The sequence below is a fragment of the Actinia tenebrosa genome, unplaced genomic scaffold (genome assembly GCF_029948245.1).
Source record: "Actinia tenebrosa isolate PJP-AT-01 unplaced genomic scaffold, QUT_ActTen_1.0 PGA_scaffold5__44_contigs__length_20552954, whole genome shotgun sequence".
Classification (NCBI taxonomy): Eukaryota; Metazoa; Cnidaria; class Anthozoa; order Actiniaria; family Actiniidae; genus Actinia; species Actinia tenebrosa.
The window spans coordinates 18,823,929-18,842,758 of NW_028292582.1; the positions used below are offsets into that span (position 1 = coordinate 18,823,929).

Genomic DNA, 18,830 nt, shown 5'->3' on the forward strand with positions numbered 1-18,830 from the left:
AACTTTATAAAAATGGAGCAAAGAGCTTTAAGATAATAGATATATTACTTAACATGAATCCTGGATACAACTTCAGCATTTTTATAAGACAGTTATTCCTTTTTTTATTATTAGACTTCATTATATGAACGTATATGTCATCACAAGTCACGTGATACGCCGTGATAGATAGGGGGTAGATTTGTTCGGTGGATGTGCTTATTCGTTCATTCGCCTTTTGGTCACAAACAGGTAACAAACTCTGTCGGTCATCTAGTTTCCCGCACATTCTATATCTTTGCTTATAAATTGCGTTCATTCGTCGCGATCAAAAAATGGGAAGAACATCTACACCTTTACCAGGACGCCCAATGCCAATCCATTCTGTTACTGCAACTACCAGTACAAGCAGTACGAGTAGACATACTGAAAATGGCGCCAATTCTCAAAGGCTTAATATACTTATTCCCTCTGTCCCTGGTGGTAACGAGGATGTGCTAAGAGAACACAGAAATCGCTTATTGCAAGCAACAAGCGAGAATGAGAACGTTGACCCCGACAGCGAAAAAGAAGAAATTTCTTCAAATTTCGAAACGATTGTGAAACAGTTTAAAGAACTGCAAGAACAAAACCGCCAAATACTAGCGGCCTTAAAAGAAAGCCAGCAGAACAAGGACAACAGCAAGACCAAGATTACTGTCTCAAAGGCTGTTGCAGTAAGTAAAGTGGCAATATTTAAAAAAGCAAGCTATTTCTATTGATAATTTTACTGGGAATTCTTGGCGCGAAGAGTAGTTGGTATAATTATGCAGCGGTATAATTTATGCAATGCTAAAATTGGCGGGAAACCCGCCATGGTAGTGGTTAATGCTACCAAACTTTACTATTGATTTCCAATAACAAGACACTGAATGATAATGATAATTTCCTTTTTTGTAAAGGAATTGATTTGATTTCGATTTTTTCCCCAATATTATACAATCACAGCCATAAAAATAATGAAAACATTATTACTATGTCTTATGATTTTAATGAATTATATTATGTTATTACAGTCTGAAGTACGCTTGGTAGCAAAGAAATTACGGGACAGGGAAGAAAACCCTCTTATATGGGATTTTACTAAAGCGTAAGTATGAAAATTTAATAAAAATGATCTTGTCTGAATCATCCATAGTTTCTTTCCATATTAAGTTTCCACTTACCACTCAAATATGGCATTTCCTAATTAGTTTCAGAGATGACGTCAACGAACAGGGATAGAGTTCTGAATGTTCATAAGGATGTCTCTGCCGTCGAGTTAGAAGGTATTTATGTATTTTATATTACGAAGTGCGAAAGGCCTTATGCACCTATCAAAGTTAACCCGGGGGGGAGGGGTGAGGACATAGGGTGTTGGTGGTCGGGGGGGGAGGGGGTAACGAAATCCTTTTAGAAATATTCAAATGCCGAAGGGAGGGGAAGCAGTTTGAAATAAAATAACATTAAAAAAATAAAAAATAAATAAAAAAAACAAAACAAAACAAAACAAAGCAAAAACAAATGGATGCTAAAGGAATAATTGTCGGCCAAATGCCAAAATTTCTAACAAATTTTGTCTCAAGTTTTAATATATGGGTACTTGATATAATTTCAGCTGCCCTTAAAAGCCACTTTCTGACGAGAAGAAAGAGAAACAAAAGAGAGCGTTCAGGGGCCCTTGGAAGGCATCAAAAGATGCAGCGGAAAACACAAAGAAAACAAAATGTGAGTAAACTGAATTTGCAACGATTATGACTTTGTTTAATAAGAAACTTTGACTGACGGTGTTTTTTTTTTCTTTTTTCTTTTAGCTCCTAAAATCCAGATCCAAGGCAGCGGACTTGTCAACCTCGCTATCACCAGGGGACAAAGAGAAAGTCAAAGCAATTATGAAACTGGAGTATATGTCATCAGAGGAGTCGATGTAAGAGGCGGATGACCAGGCTGATGACGATACAGCGGACAGTGGCTCTGATAACGAAGGGGGCCCTACTAAGCAGAGTAAAGTTTTAATAAAACACCCTCTACCATGGAGAAGCCCCCTAGCTAATCAGTTCCTGGAAAGCATGGACCGAAAGGCAAAAAGGAGGCTGTCAGAGCGCAGTCTCACCATGCTTTTGAAGCGGAAAATCGGGGAGCCGTCAAGACGCCCAAGGCCATCTGGAGGTCCCGAATGGGCATTGAGAGCCTAAAGGTTTTTATCAAATCAAGGGCACTGGGACACCGAACGTGGTTGGGGTTTCTACGAGTTTTATGAATTAAATCTTGTGTCACTGTTCCTCCGTTCCTTTGGCCTGATTTCTAGGGTTTTCGTTCTTCTTTCGATTACTTGAACGTTATACTCGTTTACTTGAAGAAATGCAAAGGTCAAACGGTATAGCAGCGGCTATCTAAGCCTATTGACCTTTGGATTTCTTAAAGTAAACAAGTATAATGTTCAAATAATCGAAAGAAGAAGGAAAACCCTAGGAATCAGGCCAAAGGAACGGAGGAACAGTGACACAAGATTTAATTCATAAAACTCGTAGAAACCCAACCACGTTCGGTGTCCTTAATTAAGTTTTTGCAGTTATAAATGAAGTGTACTACTACAGAATATATAAAAAGAATCGTACATAAGCCACAGATCGATTGACAACTAAATATATTATGATCTCCTTTCACAAATTCTGTCACAAGATGAAACAAACACCTATAATTAATTTACAGAACTAACATTTTCAATTAGTTGTAGTTAACAAATTGTTCATAGTTAATCAGTCGTCAAGAAAAGGAAATTCACAATAAAAATTTTTCAGTATGATTTATGTCTTTTTTCCTGCTTCTTAGTATAGGTTAGCTATGTTTAAAGTATGAGGTGGTTGTCACGACATATATCGTTTCTATTTTTTTTGGCCTGCCATAAGTGACAATAGCTGAAGACTGATAATATAGTTAAATTTAGAGCAAATATGATGAGCATAATTCAACTGAGCAAATATGGCTAAGACGCGCTGGTACATCTAAGGCATTAAGGGGGCATTAATCACATATACGGTCAGAGCATATCGCATGGTATATGTAAGGCATAAATCACATATACGGCCTGGAAAAATACAGGGTATATGTAAGGCATTAATCACATATACGGCCTGGGCAAACACAGGTTATATGTAAGGCATAAATCACATATACGACCTTGGAAAATACAGGGTATATGTAAGGCATTAATCACATATACGGCCTGGGCAAACACAGGTTATATGTAAGGCATAAATCACATATACGGCCTGGGAAAATACAGGGTATATGTAAGGCATAAATCACATATACGGCCTGGGGAAACACAGGGTATATGTAAGGCATAAATCACATATACGGCCTGGGCAAAGACAGGGTATATGTAAGGCATAAATCACATATACGGCCTGGGCAAAGACAGGGTATATGTAAGGCATAAATCACATATACGGCCTGGGCAAAGACAGGGTATATGTAAGGCATAAATCACATATACGGCCTGGGCAAAGACAGGGTATATGTAAGGCATGAATCACATATACGGCCTGGGCAAAGACAGGGTATATGTAAGGCATAAATCACATATACGGCCTGGGAAAATACAGGGTATATGTAAGGCATGAATCACATATACGGCCTGGGCAAAGACAGGGTAAATGTAAGGCATTAATCACATATACGGCCTGGGAAAATACAGGGTATATGTAAGGCATGAATCACATATACGGGCTGGGCAAATACGTGCACATATCAAATGAGCATTCACATTTACTACCGGGTAAATGTATGGATGATATGATATCTGCTATATATTTGCCGTTTGGGATTTTACTGGGCCATACGGACTTTGCCATCTGTGCCCATGGGATAAATGTGTAGGTACATATCATATACAGTCATTGGGCAAATATTGTCTACTATTAGTCAAATATGATATTTGCCCATATATTTGTCTATATGTTTGCCTACATGACAAATCCATTTTTTCATCGAGTGAGTTGTTGCACCAAAGGTTACGAAAACGCAGAGTTTAACCTTGCCCAACCCTACGGAAATTGAATCTTTTTAAGACTTTATTCAACTAGCAAAAGCTCTTTCTCAGTATATTCCTATCCTGGATCTCTCTATGTACATCTGTATATATATACGTATATATATGTATTTATACACCATATACACATAGACACTTGTGTATATGTACACATAGACAATTGTGTTTAGACACTGGTCATCAGCGTGTCTCATGCACCTACGATATACACATATACACCATATACACCATATACACATAGACACTTGCGTATATGTACACATATACACTTGTATATAGACACTGGTCATCCGTGTGTCTCATGCACCTACGATATACACATATACACTATAACACACAGACGCCTGTATATGTACACATAGACACTTGTAGATATACACTATATACACTATATACACATAGACACTTGTATATATACACTATAGTCAACAGTGAGTCCCAGGCTGACCTACGATATACACATATACACCATATACACATAGACACTTCTGTATATGTACACATAGACAATTGTGCATAGACACTGGTCATCAGTGTGTCTCAGGCACTTACGATATACACATATACACCATATACACATAGTCACTTTTGTATATGTACACATAGACACCGTTCTGTATAGACACTGGTCATCCAGACATCCGTGTGTCTCAGGCACCTACGATATATACATATACACCATATACACATAGACACTTCTGTATATGTACACATAGACACTTGTATATAGACACTGGTCATCAGTGTGTCTCAGGCACCTACGGTATACACATATACACATAGACACTTCTGTATATGTACACGTATATACTTGTATATAGACACTGGTCATCCGTGTGTCTCAGGCACCTATGATATACACATATACACCATATACACATAGACACTTGTGTATATGTACACATATACACTTGTATATAGACACTGGTCATCAGTAGGTCTCAGGCACCTACGATATACACATATACACTACAAACACACAGACGCCTGTATATGTACACATAGACACTTGTATATAGACACTGGTCATCCGTGTGTCTCAGGCACCTACGATATACACATATACACTATAAACACATAGACACTTTTGTATATGTACACATAGACCCTTGTACATATACACTATAGTCTGCAGTGAGTCTCAGGCTGACCTACGATATACACATATACACCATATACACCATATACACATAGACACTTCTGTATATGTATACATAGACACCTGTATATAGACACTGGTCATCGGTATGCCTCAGGCACCTAAAGCTAAACTCGAAGCTTTGATGTGCTGAATAATGTAAAGGAATTTGTAGAAACTCTCGTATTATTTCGGCGAGTAAATAAAAACTTTCTGAGTGAAATACACTCACTAAGTGCTGACTCAATTTGGTCTTGTTTCGATTTGATCCCATCAATCGTCAGATTTGTAAAATGTTTTCTCTAAATTTAGGTATTACGAAGTATTTTCAAAAAATGAAATAAGAAAGGGTGATGCCCGACTTGGTTTTAGAGCTATAAGAGATTACAGACGTTAATTTTTATGAGACTTTGCTTATCAAAGCATTGGAATGTCTTCACGGTGAGAGCGCGCTCTCTAAATTCATGCGTAGAAGGGATGCGCGCGAACAATGCCATGAACGTCCTTAAGAAGTTCAATATTGTGTAACGCATGTCTTTTAACCCCACCTTACCCTCTACTTTGTAGGGTATCCCACGTCAGCTGTTTCGTATTTTATCCAGCACGCTGTACTAACATAACAGAGCTCTGACGTTTCGAAGCTGTTCTACACGCCGGGCAACACAGTATCCTTCTTAGAGCGTCTTGTTCTAAAAGAGTTGCAACCACTGCGATTATTTCCACTGCTAAATAGTATTGTATTACGCATGTTACACTATTTGTCAAATTGCCCAAACAAATTAAAGAAATACATGTAGTTCACTCAGAAAATAATCATTTGCTCGCCAAAATAATAAGATTTGCTACAAATTCCATTAGGAAACATCAATCGCCTTGTCTTTATTCGGGTCTATAAATCACTGGGTTTTTCTTTAAGCAAATTACTCAGTTGTTTACCTAGACGACTTTCTTGTGTCTCACGTAGCGATCAACTCGTAACAAGATCAGTTCCCAACAAGTCTGACTGCTGAAGTCCTAAGAAATGAATTCGATCGAATTAGGAAATCTTCATATGCAAATTGGTTCAGAAATGTTTTTAAACTGGTCTCCATTCAGTTCTGTCTATTTTCTTGAATAATAGGCTCTTTTGCAAAGCGGATTAGCGAACATATATTTACTTGTTGGTGTCTTTAATTGTTTTTTGCTCGTCTTTGACCACACATTTTAACTCTTTAACGAACAAATAGCGCAAGATCTCGACCGTAAGCTTGACAACGAAGCGCCAGATAAGGTATGTTACCCATTTCCAAAATTGCGGTCGTTTTCTCAGCCCAAGATCCTGAGTTGCATATCTCGAGTACCCGAGATCCTGAGTTGCAGATCTTGAGTTCCCAAGATCCTGAGTTGCATATCTCGAGTTCCCGAGATCCTGAGTTGCAGATCTTGAGTTCCCAAGATTCTGAGTTGCAGATCTCGAGTTCCTGAGTTCCTGAGTTGCAGATCTCGAGTTCCCGAGATCCTGAGTTGCAGATCTCAAGTTCCTGAGTTGCAGATCTCGATTTGCCGAGATCTCGAGTTCCCGAATTGCAGGTCCCAAGAGTTGTCATTAAATACTACCAGACTGACATTTAGCCAATAAAGTGCCCAATATACAGACACTAGAAAAAAACGTTTGCGCGTGCGTACATTTCAGCACGTTATCTAAAAATTTACAAGAGTTTGAGTGAGAAAATAAATGTTTGTTTTCTCCGAGTATACACTTATTTCAATAAAGTTAGTCAGCAGAAAAGCTACAAAGCTGAGACCGACAAGGATTATGGGTAGATACATTTTACATGTTTTAACCGCTTGATAACTGTTGATGGATTTGCGATCTTCTACCAGTTACGAGTTCACCTTCTCTGAGCATCCTCAACTCCTGCAGTTTGTGTCAAAAGCTTTACTTCTTGAATATGAAATATTTCCCATGATTCTCAGCGATCACAGCTTTCCAGGTTTTTGGTGACTAACTTTATTGAAACTATAAGTATATACCAAAAAAATTCGCGAGTATACTTATGTTAGACCAAGATACTGTATTAACAAACTCAATATGAAAGAATTAGCCTGTTTCAAGCATGGTTTTGTTATTTTGTGAAGTACAATTTATCAGTCAGTTTGAAAGTCAAATTTGCATATTTTTACGATAGCATCAAGACGTTTTGACTTTGTTGCATACGGATTCAGAGCATGCGCAGACGTTTTTCGCTCGTATCTACAAAAACCACTCCAGCCTGAGACACATGTTCTTATGTGAAAAGTATTAGGCTTTAGTAAACTTTTACGAACATGTTCTAAGGGTCACTGGGAATATTAATAATGTTTATAACGTCCGTGAAAAAAGGCCTTCCAGGGGTCAATAGCGCACTTATGAAAAAAAATAATTCAAATTAAAAAAACACCATATTAGGAATTGTTTTTGGCTTGTACAAATCTTATAATAACCTATTAAGAACCGACTTTTAGGCTTAAGACTTTTTATATTATTCACAAACATAAATTTACTTACAAAAATAATACAGCAAATTGAAATAAAGTTTAAATATACAATAAATGTGATAACTAGGACATGTTGAAAAAGAATTCAATCGTTAGGTGTGTGTGGCTGTCGAAATAGTTATAACTTTCGTGTCGACAACCACGATTTCTCACTACAAACCAATTACTTCGGAAAACAAAGGCGCGCGCTAAAAAAAATATTCTAGTGCATTTTTTATCGATTTTTTTACTCATTCTTTTTACGGAGGACATTATCTTGACCTCGAATTTAAAAAAATAATCGATTATTTAATTTTTCCGATTTATTTTCACTATTCGCTTTAATCTAAATTGGGCTCCCTGTGTAGCAACTCATGAATATAAACCCCACCATGAAGTAATCTATATATGTATTCCTCAATCTGGTTCTCAATTCAACTTAGTTTGAAAATTGGTTTTTGTTTTTTTATCGGAGAAGCTCTGTTAGTGACAATATTTGTTTTTGTTTTTTTTATCGGAAAAGCTCTGTTAGTGACAATATTTGTTTTTGTTTTTTATCGGAGAAGCTCTGTTAGTGGCGATATTTAAATATTTAGGTAAATAAAATATTTATCTAAAAATATATTTATTTATTTATTTATATTCTGTTAGTGGCGATATTTAAATAAATAAGATATTTAACACTTATTGACTGAGACCGAGAGTAACAACACACTGCTTTCCCGAAGTTCCATTCAATAAGTATTTTGTTATATACAAACTGTCAAAGATTTACAAAGCAATTATTGAATTATTCTTTGTTTATTCTATTTTTTTAAACTTAGAAAAACAAGTTGTTGCCCGCTGAAAGCCGTTGCCGGGAAACATCGCAGCTTGTTCCCGTCCACGTGATTCCCTCTCGACCAATCAGTGTATGAGAAAAATGGACTTTGACAGTTGGTATATAACAATTGAAAATATTATATTTTCATGTCGTTATGTAACTAGTTTTTATTATATGTTTTGTTTTTAGTCCCTAACACGTTGGTCAGTATCAATTTTGTTATTATTTGATTTTTAATTTCATAATACTATGATTTAATTTAAGATATGTAAACAAAGTGGGAAAAGAAAAAAAAGAAAAAATAATAAGTTTTTAAACTTATTGTTTTGTTGTTTTTTTAATTATATTTGAAGACCACCTCTCAGTTTTGCTGCGCTGTTAAAAGTGGCGTGAAGAACGTCTTTTCTAAACTTTTTTTTTTTTTTTTTTTGCTTTATTTTCTTTTAATTCACTCAGATAACACTTTGAAGGGGTGAAAATATATAGTTTATAATATATTATGTATATATTGTATAATTTTCTTTTAGTTATCAAATCAAATGTGTAAATAATTCTCAATTGCTGTTTTCGCTTTTTTTCGCAACTTTATTGGAAAGAATGCATACGTCCTTCGTTTAATTTGATTGGATCAGCAGGAAAGCCATTCATGTGTCAAATGAAAACCTCTTTTGATTGGTCGACACAGGACTCATAAGGCGAACCCTTTAGCTCAGTGTTTAGACGAGCTTTTTTAGTTGAAGTGAAGACTATCAGCTTATCAAGATCACCAAAAGGTAAGAATTTTCACTTTTAGAGCAAGATTTTGAAACCGAGTGCCGAATTGTTAAGTTAAAAAATCAGAAATCATATACTGTTGTTTCTATTAAAAAGCGGATATTCGAATGCGATAGAAGTCAGATGACCGTTGATAAGTACGAAGCTAAATCTATTATACTCAGGTTTCAAAAGACTTCTTTTTCTTTTTTGTTTTCTCTTTTTGTTTTGTTTTGTTTTGTTTTGTTTTTTCTTTTTTTCTTCTTCTTCTTCTTCATTCGTCTTACTCTTGTCCTTCAGTGTTCTTTTTGTTTCTTCTCCTTCTTTCCTTATCTTCTTAGTCTTCTTCTTTATGTACTTCTTCTCGTTGTTCACCTTCTTCTTCTTGTTCTCGTTATCCCTCTTGTTATCATTTTCCCTGCTAGCAGAGCACACACGTAAGAATTCCTCGAAGGCGTTTTGTTTCGTTTTCAGTCATATTTCAATTGCTAGTATCCTAGATTAGCACCTTAAAGACCCTGATATCCTGGTGCGTGTGCAATGATGATGGGAATGTTGTTGAATTTTTCGTATATTTTTCTTTTATTCTTTCATTATTCTTTCTTTCTTCCTTCCTTTCTTCCTTTTCTTCATTTGTCTTGAAGTTTGTTTTATAAATTTATTTAGTAGTTTCTAATAACGCGCTGTTTAGGTAGTGTTTTGTCGAAGAAGACTCTTAGTTTTGTACGTTCTCGCATCAGCTCTTTTAACTTCGTTGCCGGGCATCGGTGTGCAGAAGCTGGAATTGCACTTAAAGTCGCAAAATTTTTGTACTGAAATAGGCCTGTTAGGACGAAACGTTAAATTCGGTCTGCACACAGGCTAGATACATATGGACGTGCCGGGCATAAAAATGATAACCTTTTCGTTTCAAAAATGATCGAAATAGTACTGGAATCTATTATCGTTCTTGGTTCGATAAATGTCTTTCAGGTTTTGAGTACATTGACACTATGATGTTTGCCATTCTTCTTGGTTTGGCATTGGTTTTCAGCCCTTGTTGGGTCAATAGTGAAGAATGCAAATTTGGCGCAAACGGTAAGAAATACAACTTTACTCTTTAGTCAAAAGATATGCTGATAATATTTCGCTGTGGTGCAATGTTTTCCTGTTTCAAATCACGTGTCTTTCCATCCCTAGAATATCCTTTATTTGTTTAACGGTTGCACACGAGAAGACCCAAGAATTTGGATACTACAGCTCAAACGAAGAATCTTATTCTCAAGAGAATGACACAAGCTCTGAAATGGGAAACATTCCTTGACCACAACGAAAAATTATAAATAAGGTCTATTTATGATTTTAAAGTAAGCTTCAAAGCGACAAATAATAATGGGGTTCTTCTATAGCGCATTTCACAATGTCTCAATGCGCTTTACAATGCAGTGGAGGACTTTACGGGCTGCATATTAAGGCGCTATTAGCACCCGTGCAGCTTACAATCAAGAGTGATGACAAAGAAGGAAAAAATCAAGAATCTAGACAAGGCTTACCCCAAGTAGACCTCTCTTTTCTTCCTCGGGAGTTTTTTTTTTTTTTACGAGGGAGGCGAATATAATTGGTAAAGTCTATGCGGCATCTAATAGGACACAAAGACCTCCCAAGGCTGCATAATAATTTAAATAATTATACGCCCTCTTAAGAAAGAATTGTCTTTGTTATTATACTGAATACATTTAAGTGGACATATAGTCGTGCTTGGATTTGCATCAACTTTCAAAATGTCTAATAAATACTTCGCAAAAGTTTTGAAAATAATCTATTATTTATCGATCCTCGCCTTTGATATTACTAAATCCTCGCCCAAAAACAAGCGCGTACCTCGTGGCAAATACAATAATATTTGCACATGCAAATTTATATAGATTAGTTACTTAATTCAAAACATGTTGGTTTGGTTGGGTTCGTTGAGTCCTTTACTGTTGAGTTCTTCCTCATTTCATACCAAGCGTCATTTTCTAGTAACACATGAGTCTTCGAAGATACATGAATATTAATATGGACGAAAGAAACGTGTTCAAGAGACTGACACGTGGTCTAAAATGAAAAGTAACACAGCTTAACACTACCCAAAGTTAACTAGTACTAAACCAACCAAATGAAATGGTGAGATGTTCCAAAACACCATCTACAGCCTAGTATAGCATAGTCCAGACGCTGTACCCTCTCCTCTGACGCTCCGCTTTTGTTTTTGGGCTGAGCGGCAAAGGAAAGGGTACATCGTCTGGACTAAGCATAGCACGAAGAAGCCTTTTTGATGATAAATTAAATCACCTACAACACCAAGAGAAACTTCCACTAACCGATCAGCCATATCTCTGGTTTCATCTTTTAAAACTAATGATCTCATTAAATTTGCATCTTATTGAGGTCGATGCCGATGAAAGCTGCTCATTTGCACCTTATACTTGGGGCTTTAAAACATGCTTTATTAGTAAACCGTTTAAAATATTTCCAGTTTCCATCAAAAATTTAGCGATAATGATAAAAACATGCTTTTTGGCGGATCATCTAATAAATTCAGTAGTCCTAGATCTTAAATTTCAAAATTCCTTTATCGATATCATTACATCTAAACCCTTCGTATTTTTAACCAAAGTTAGATAATTGCTTAAAGTTATTATTACTATCTATTACATCTAATAGTCCCTGGATATGCGTGCGCAAAATAAATCATTAAAATAATACTCTAAATCCTAAGATAATGCCGAAGGAATTGCTAAACCTATTGTTACTCGTAACAAAATGTTTCCCTTTTAAGACTACGTGTCATTTTATTGAGTATTATTTCTTTTTCTATCTTTCGCACATACGTTTTGAGGTGAGTATTACTGGTTTTCATAGCCGCTACTCTAAGTCGATTATAACTAAAGGGTTTCAATCTTCTTTTGCTAATAGGAATGAGAATTTCTGGTTCAACGACCCACAGCTATGAGTCCACGACGCACGAGCATCAGTAAATCTCTTGCCTTGATGCGTCTTGGAGCAATTAATGTTTTCTCGTTTTAGATCACGTGTCATTCCCTAGATTATCACTTCTTTGTTTAACGGTTGCGCATGCGCATCAGAAGATACATGAATATGGATACCACTCAAACGAAGAATCTTATTCTCAAGGAATAACACGTGGTCTAAAATGAAAAGGGAAAAAGCCAACCAGCACTGACGACTGAATTCCAAGGGGGGAGGGGGAGGGGGGATGTAACAATATTCATCAATGAATTGTAATAAAGTAGAGATATAAGGAAAAAAACATGAGTGAAGCAAGAATCACACAACTACATCTTGTTTCCTTTCAGACTATATGGAAATGAGCGATATTATGAGCAAACTTTGCAAGCTGGAAAACAAATATGAAGAGCTTTCAAATAAAGTAGAAGAGTTGTCTGAATGCTGCAAACACCGACCACAGCCACCACCACCAACACAGCCACCACCAACACAGCCACCCAAAGTACCAGGTAAAACAAGAGGACACTAAACATCACCCACTACCCACACCACCACCCAAAGTACCAGGTAAAACAAGAGGACACTAAACCCCACCCACTACCCACACCAACACCCAAAGTACCAGGTAAAACAAGAGGACACTATACATCACCCACTACCCACACCACCACCCAAAGTACCAGGTAAAACGAGAGGACACTATACATCACCCACTACCCACACCAACACCCAAAGTACCAGGTAAAACAAGAGGTCATTAAATACCACCCACTACCAACACCACCGCCAACACAGCCACCACCAACACAGCCACCCAAAGTACCAGGTAAAACAAGAGGACACTAAACCCCACCCACTACCCACACCACCACCCAAAGTACCAGGTAAAACAAGAGGACACTAAACCCCACCCACTACCAACACCAACACCCAAAGTACCAGGTAAAACAAGAGGACACTATACATCACCCACTACCCACACCAACACCCAAAGTACCAGGTAAAACAAGAGGTCATTAAATACCACCCACTACCAACACCACCGCCAACACAGCCACCACCAACACAGCCACCCAAAGTACCAGGTAAAACAAGAGGACACTAAACACCACCCACTACCCACACCACCACCCAAAGTACCAGGTAAAACAAGAGGACACTAAACCCCACCCACTACCCACACCAACACCCAAAGTACCAGGTAAAACAAGAGGACACTATACATTACCCACTACCCACACCACCACCCAAAGTACCAGGTAAAACAAGAGGTCATTAAATACCACCCACTACCAACACCACCGCCAACACAGCCACCACCAACACAGCCACCCAAAGTACCAGGTAAAACAAGAGGACACTAAACATCACCCACTACCCACACCACCACCCAAAGTACCAGGTAAAACAAGAGGACACCAAACCCCACCCACTACCCACACCAACACCCAAAGTACCAGGTAAAACAAGAGGACACTATACATCACCCACTACCCACACCACCACCCAAAGTACCAGGTAAAACAAGAGGTCATTAAATACCACCCACTACCAACACCACCGCCAACACAGCCACCACCAACACAGCCACCCAAAGTACCAGGTAAAACAAGAGGACACTAAACACCACCCACTACCCACACCACCACCCAAAGTACCAGGTAAAACAAGAGGACACTAAACCCCACCCACTACCCACACCAACACCCAAAGTACCAGGTAAAACAAGAGGACACTATACATCACCCACTACCCACACCACCACCCAAAGTACCAGGTAAAACAAGAGGTCATTAAATACCACCCACTACCAACACCACCGCCAACACAGCCACCACCAACACAGCCACCCAAAGTACCAGGTAAAACAAGAGGACACTAAACATCACCCACTACCCACACCACCACCCAAAGTACCAGGTAAAACAAGAGGACACTAAACCCCACCCACTACCCACACCAACACCCAAAGTACCAGGTAAAACAAGAGGACACTATACATCACCCACTACCCACACCACCACCCAAAGTACCAGGTAAAACGAGAGGACACTATACATCACCCACTACCCACACCACCACCCAAAGTACCAGGTAAAACAAGAGGTCATTAAATACCACCCACTACCAACACCACCGCCAACACAGCCACCACCAACACAGCCACCCAAAGTATCAGGTAAAACAAGAGGACACTAAACACCACCCACTACCCACACCCCCACCCAAAGTACCAGGTAAAACAAGAGGACACTAAACCCCACCCACTACCCACACCAACACCCAAAGTACCAGGTAAAACAAGAGGACACTATACATCACCCACTACCCACACCACCACCCAAAGTACCAGGTAAAACAAGAGGTCATTAAATACCACCCACTACCAACACCACCACCCAAAGTACCAGGTAAAACAAGAGGACACTAAACACCACCCACTACCCACACCACCACCCAAAGTACCAGGTAAAACAAGAGGACACTAAACCCCACCCACTACCCACACCAACACCCAAAGTACCAGGTAAAACAAGAGGACACTATACATCACCCACTACCCACACCACCACCCAAAGTACCAGGTAAAACGAGAGGACATTAAATACCACCCACTACCAAGACCACCGCCAAAAGTACCAGGTAAAACAAGAGGACACTATACATCACCCACTACCCACACCACCACCCAAAGTACCAGGTAAAACAAGAGGTCATTAAATACCACCCACTACCAAGACCACCGCCAAAAGTACCAGGTAAAACAAGAGGACAATTAAAACCACCCACTACCCACACCACCACCCAAAGTACAAGGTAAAACGAGATGTCATTAAATACCAACCACTACCCACACCACCACCCAAAGTACAAGGTAAAACGAGAGGACATTAAATACCACCCACTACCCACACCAGGTTTTTATCTGGCTTCTCAAACTTATTTTAATTCATAATAAAAATAGATATATAAATATAAATTTTATTTAGTATTATTCATATATCGTGTATTATGACCACTTAAAAAACTTGCGCATAAAACTTTCAAAACTTGAAGGGCGTGACGTGAGAAGAGAATGTACTGTAAACCTGGATTCCGGCACCATGTAATGTAGTATTACATCTTACTTTGGTTCCGTGCCTACAATTGACCATTGTCTAACTTTTAATTATAGACAATTTACCATCGTGCAAGGCTCTTAAGGCGTCCGCAAGGTAAGAAGTGAACAAATTAAACCCGAAAAATATGACTGTACTGACAAATAGTACTAATGTAAGCCGTAGCTCACTGTTACTTCACCGAGGCTAAGGGAATTTAATTCGAATCAATATTTCCATATAGTAGTCTGGTATTAATTGCTCTTTTTGTCCCAGAGAAACAGAATAATTAAGATAATCAACATAAGTCAATAATAACCCTGTGTTTTAGTGTTCAACATACATAGTTGACCTTATACTTTCTTTTAGTATTCAATATTAATACTGATTAATACTCACGATGGTAGAGTGAAGGCATTTAACCCGTGAAATAAAAATTACTAGTCAAAGTGTAATAGTCAAATAGACACAAAAGAAAACAATGGAGTTAGGGTCTACTAAAGTGTTTTAGTCTAATATCCATTTCACGGGTTTAATGACTTGACTCTAAGAGCTAGGCGAACGTTTTACCACTACATTACCCTCGCAACTCCTAGATTAACGCTCTCGGTATTTCGTTGTTGATGACAGTTGGTTGACAGCGAACAAGGCGTATTATCTGACCGTCGGAGGCCAAAAGTTCCAGGCTTACTGCCATATGGGAAGTCTTTCAGGCTGTGGTAGCGGGCCGTGGACCATGGTGATGAAGATCAATGGACATAGGGTACTAACATGTTCAACATTATGCTCTTGTACTTTCACACTGTCTCTTCCCATCCGGAGGGATAAATGGGAACTAGCACACTCCTGTCTCCCACCCAGGTGGATAAATGGGAACCAGAAGTTTTCTCTCCCCACCCAGGTGGATGAATGGGAACCAGAAGTTTTCTCTCCCCAGCCAGGCGGATAAATGGGTACCAGAAGATTACTATCCCCACCCAGGTGGATAAATGGGTACCAGAAGATTCCTCTCCCACCCAGGAGGATGAATGGGTACCAGAAGATTCCTCTCCCACCAAGGAGGATGAATGGGTACCAGAAGATTCCTCTCCCACCCAGGAGGATGAATGGGTACCAGAAGATTCCTCTCCCACCCAGGAGGATGAATGGGTACCAGAAGATTCCTCTCCCACCCAGGAGGATGAATAGGTACCAGAAGGTTCCTCTCCCACCCAGGAGGATAAATGAGTACCAGAAGATTCCTCTCCCACCCAGGAGGATAAATGGGTACCAGAAGATTCCTCTCTCACCCAGGAGGATGAATGGGTACCAGAAGGTTCCTCTCCCACCCAGGAGGATAAATGAGTACCAGAAGATTCCTCTCCCACCCAGGAGGATAAATGGGTACCAGAAGATTCCTCTCCCACCCATTAGGATAAATGGGTACCAGTAGATTCCTCTCTCACCCAGGTGAATAAATAGGTACGCTTTATTCCAGAATACTTTCCACTGGAATTCAGCGTACTGGCGAAACAAGGCAGCATATAACATTGGAGGAGGAGCATCTGGACTGAATAATGTAGAGACAAAGCTACCAACGTACTGGGGAACACCTTTTACTAGCATTTGTTTGGGAATGAAGGTCAGTCACGCTATATTCATTCATTACTTTAGTTTTCTACGCAGACTCTGTTAGGGTCGTCACGCAACCTTTCTCTCCCCACGTTACGTGACGACTTTATGAACAAATGACTTGTGTTAGTTAAAAAGTGCGACGTTTACGATTCGGCATACCATCATAATACCGTTTTACTATTGTAATGCTATTGTTTTAAGTAATAAATTATGGGATGCGGGGAAGCAAATATTATAAGTTAATAGAAAGCACAGCTGTTAGGGTGTCTTCTTAAATATAGTCAATTTTCTAATAAGTTCGTGTTGATAGTTGTTATTACATATATTTTATATTTTTAAATTTGTAAATATTAGTAGTTTTATATTGAGGGCCACAAGTTTATTAGTGTAGCACATTATTTAGTGCCACCCTCATTAAATAAAGTTGTTATTATTATTATTATTATTATTATTATTATTATTATTATTATTATTATTATTATTATTATTATTATAACTTTACGTTATCCAATATGAAACACATGGAAAACCAAATGGGCCATTTTACGGATCCCGTTACTCAACCTCAGCCTCGTCAGCGTGTAATTATTCTTTAGAATTGGACTACAATCCGCAGTAATGAAAGGAATTTACACATCAACGAACAATTGAAACACTTAAAAATTTCACAGGTTGTAGGCAATTTCTAAAGAATATATTACACGCTGGCCGCGGGATCTGTGAAATGGTCTATTGAATTTGCCGATATTTAGAGCAATAATTAAAACAGTAAAGCGTAAAGTCATTTGAAAAATGAGGGTTGATGTATAGAATAGAATGTTTTGAAATTTTGAATTTCTTTATTTAACCTGCAAAGAGTGGTGGTGGAACCCGATGGATCAAGCTCCACTACCCAGCAAGTTCCTTACACTCGCTCATCGCTGACGGCCGCTACAGAGCAACCAGGGTTGGTCGTAACGTCTGGCGATCGCTCATCCCCAACTCATCCCTCCAACCTTACTGCAACAGAGAAGGATTCAACGCTCAGGCTGAGAATCCGCCTGCCGCTAAAGCCAGGATTGGGTTGATCGCCAACGATGCTGATAGGCCAGTTTGCCGCTCCTGTGATTCGTTCATTGGGTTCGGAACGTCGTACCCAGCCTCTGCTCAAATGAACTCCAATTCCTGCGGGAATGAGTGCATTTTCAACGGCGACAGAGGAACCAGACATCTCAAGGCTATCGGATATGTCTTTGTTCAGTAATTATCATTAAAGATTATTAGTTGTGTTTTTAACTTGGACACACAGGCTACCCAAAGTAGAGATTTTTACCCGTCGTAAACCATCCCGAACACAGATTGAAATCTATTACGTTATAGACAAGAAACCCAAATAACGAAGTTCGTTAATTAATTCATGACACAAGGATATCCCCAGTTATCAAATCATGTCTTTCCCCAACACAGGAAACCCAAACGACCGAACTCTCCTCATAAAATGTTAAGTGTGTCTAAGAGCAGCTAATTAAAGAATAATTGCATGGAAAACCCATATGTTTCTTGTAATTCTCATATTACGTGGATTTATTGCCTCATCACCTGCATTTATTGCCCCATCACGTGCATGCGTTTATTGCTCCATCACGTGCGTTTATTGCTCCATCACGTGCGTTTATTGCCCCATCACGTGCGTTTATTGCTCCATCACGTGCGTTTATTGCTCCATCACGTGCGTTTATTGCCCCATCACGTGCATTTATTGCCCCATCACGTGCGTTTATAGTCCTATCACGCGGTGCATTTATTGCCCCATTATCATGTGCATATATTGCTTCATCACGTGCATTCATTCTCCCATCAGTCGCTATACTACCGACGAGTTGAACT

The 18,830-nt window shown here is 38.7% G+C and overlaps 2 protein-coding genes across 5 annotated transcripts; both read left to right on the forward strand.

Annotated features, from left to right (window-relative positions):
- Window positions 1-23: 23 nt before the first annotated feature.
- Window positions 24-2,019, forward strand: LOC148906804 (uncharacterized). Of its 2 annotated transcripts, XR_016121285.1 has the most exons (5): window positions 24-695; window positions 1,035-1,108; window positions 1,212-1,286; window positions 1,616-1,725; window positions 1,812-2,019. XR_016121285.1 is itself a non-coding variant. In XM_089037692.1 (4 exons), exons 1-3 carry the CDS (start codon window positions 315-317, stop codon window positions 1,240-1,242), a joined length of 486 nt encoding a protein of 161 aa, XP_088893818.1. In that variant the 5' UTR covers window positions 24-314; the 3' UTR covers window positions 1,243-1,286; window positions 1,616-2,019. The 2 variants fall into 2 exon arrangements, 1 of the variants encoding a protein (XP_088893818.1); XM_089037692.1 differs by having other exon boundaries at window positions 1,616-2,019.
- A 7,173-nt stretch (window positions 2,020-9,192) lies between these two features.
- On the forward strand, window positions 9,193-18,491 carry LOC116303606 (uncharacterized). 3 transcript variants are annotated; one of them, XM_089037690.1, is made up of 8 exons: window positions 9,193-9,281; window positions 10,234-10,338; window positions 12,600-12,707; window positions 13,576-13,596; window positions 15,428-15,467; window positions 15,981-16,113; window positions 16,828-16,971; window positions 17,821-18,491. In XM_089037690.1, exons 2-8 carry the CDS (start codon window positions 10,254-10,256, stop codon window positions 18,205-18,207), a joined length of 918 nt encoding a protein of 305 aa, XP_088893816.1. In that variant the 5' UTR covers window positions 9,193-9,281; window positions 10,234-10,253; the 3' UTR covers window positions 18,208-18,491. The 3 variants fall into 3 exon arrangements, with proteins under 3 accessions (XP_088893816.1, XP_088893817.1, XP_088893815.1); XM_089037691.1 differs by lacking the exon at window positions 13,576-13,596 and adding an exon at window positions 13,835-13,855; XM_089037689.1 differs by lacking the exon at window positions 13,576-13,596 and having other exon boundaries at window positions 12,600-12,761.
- Window positions 18,492-18,830: the final 339 nt, after the last annotated feature.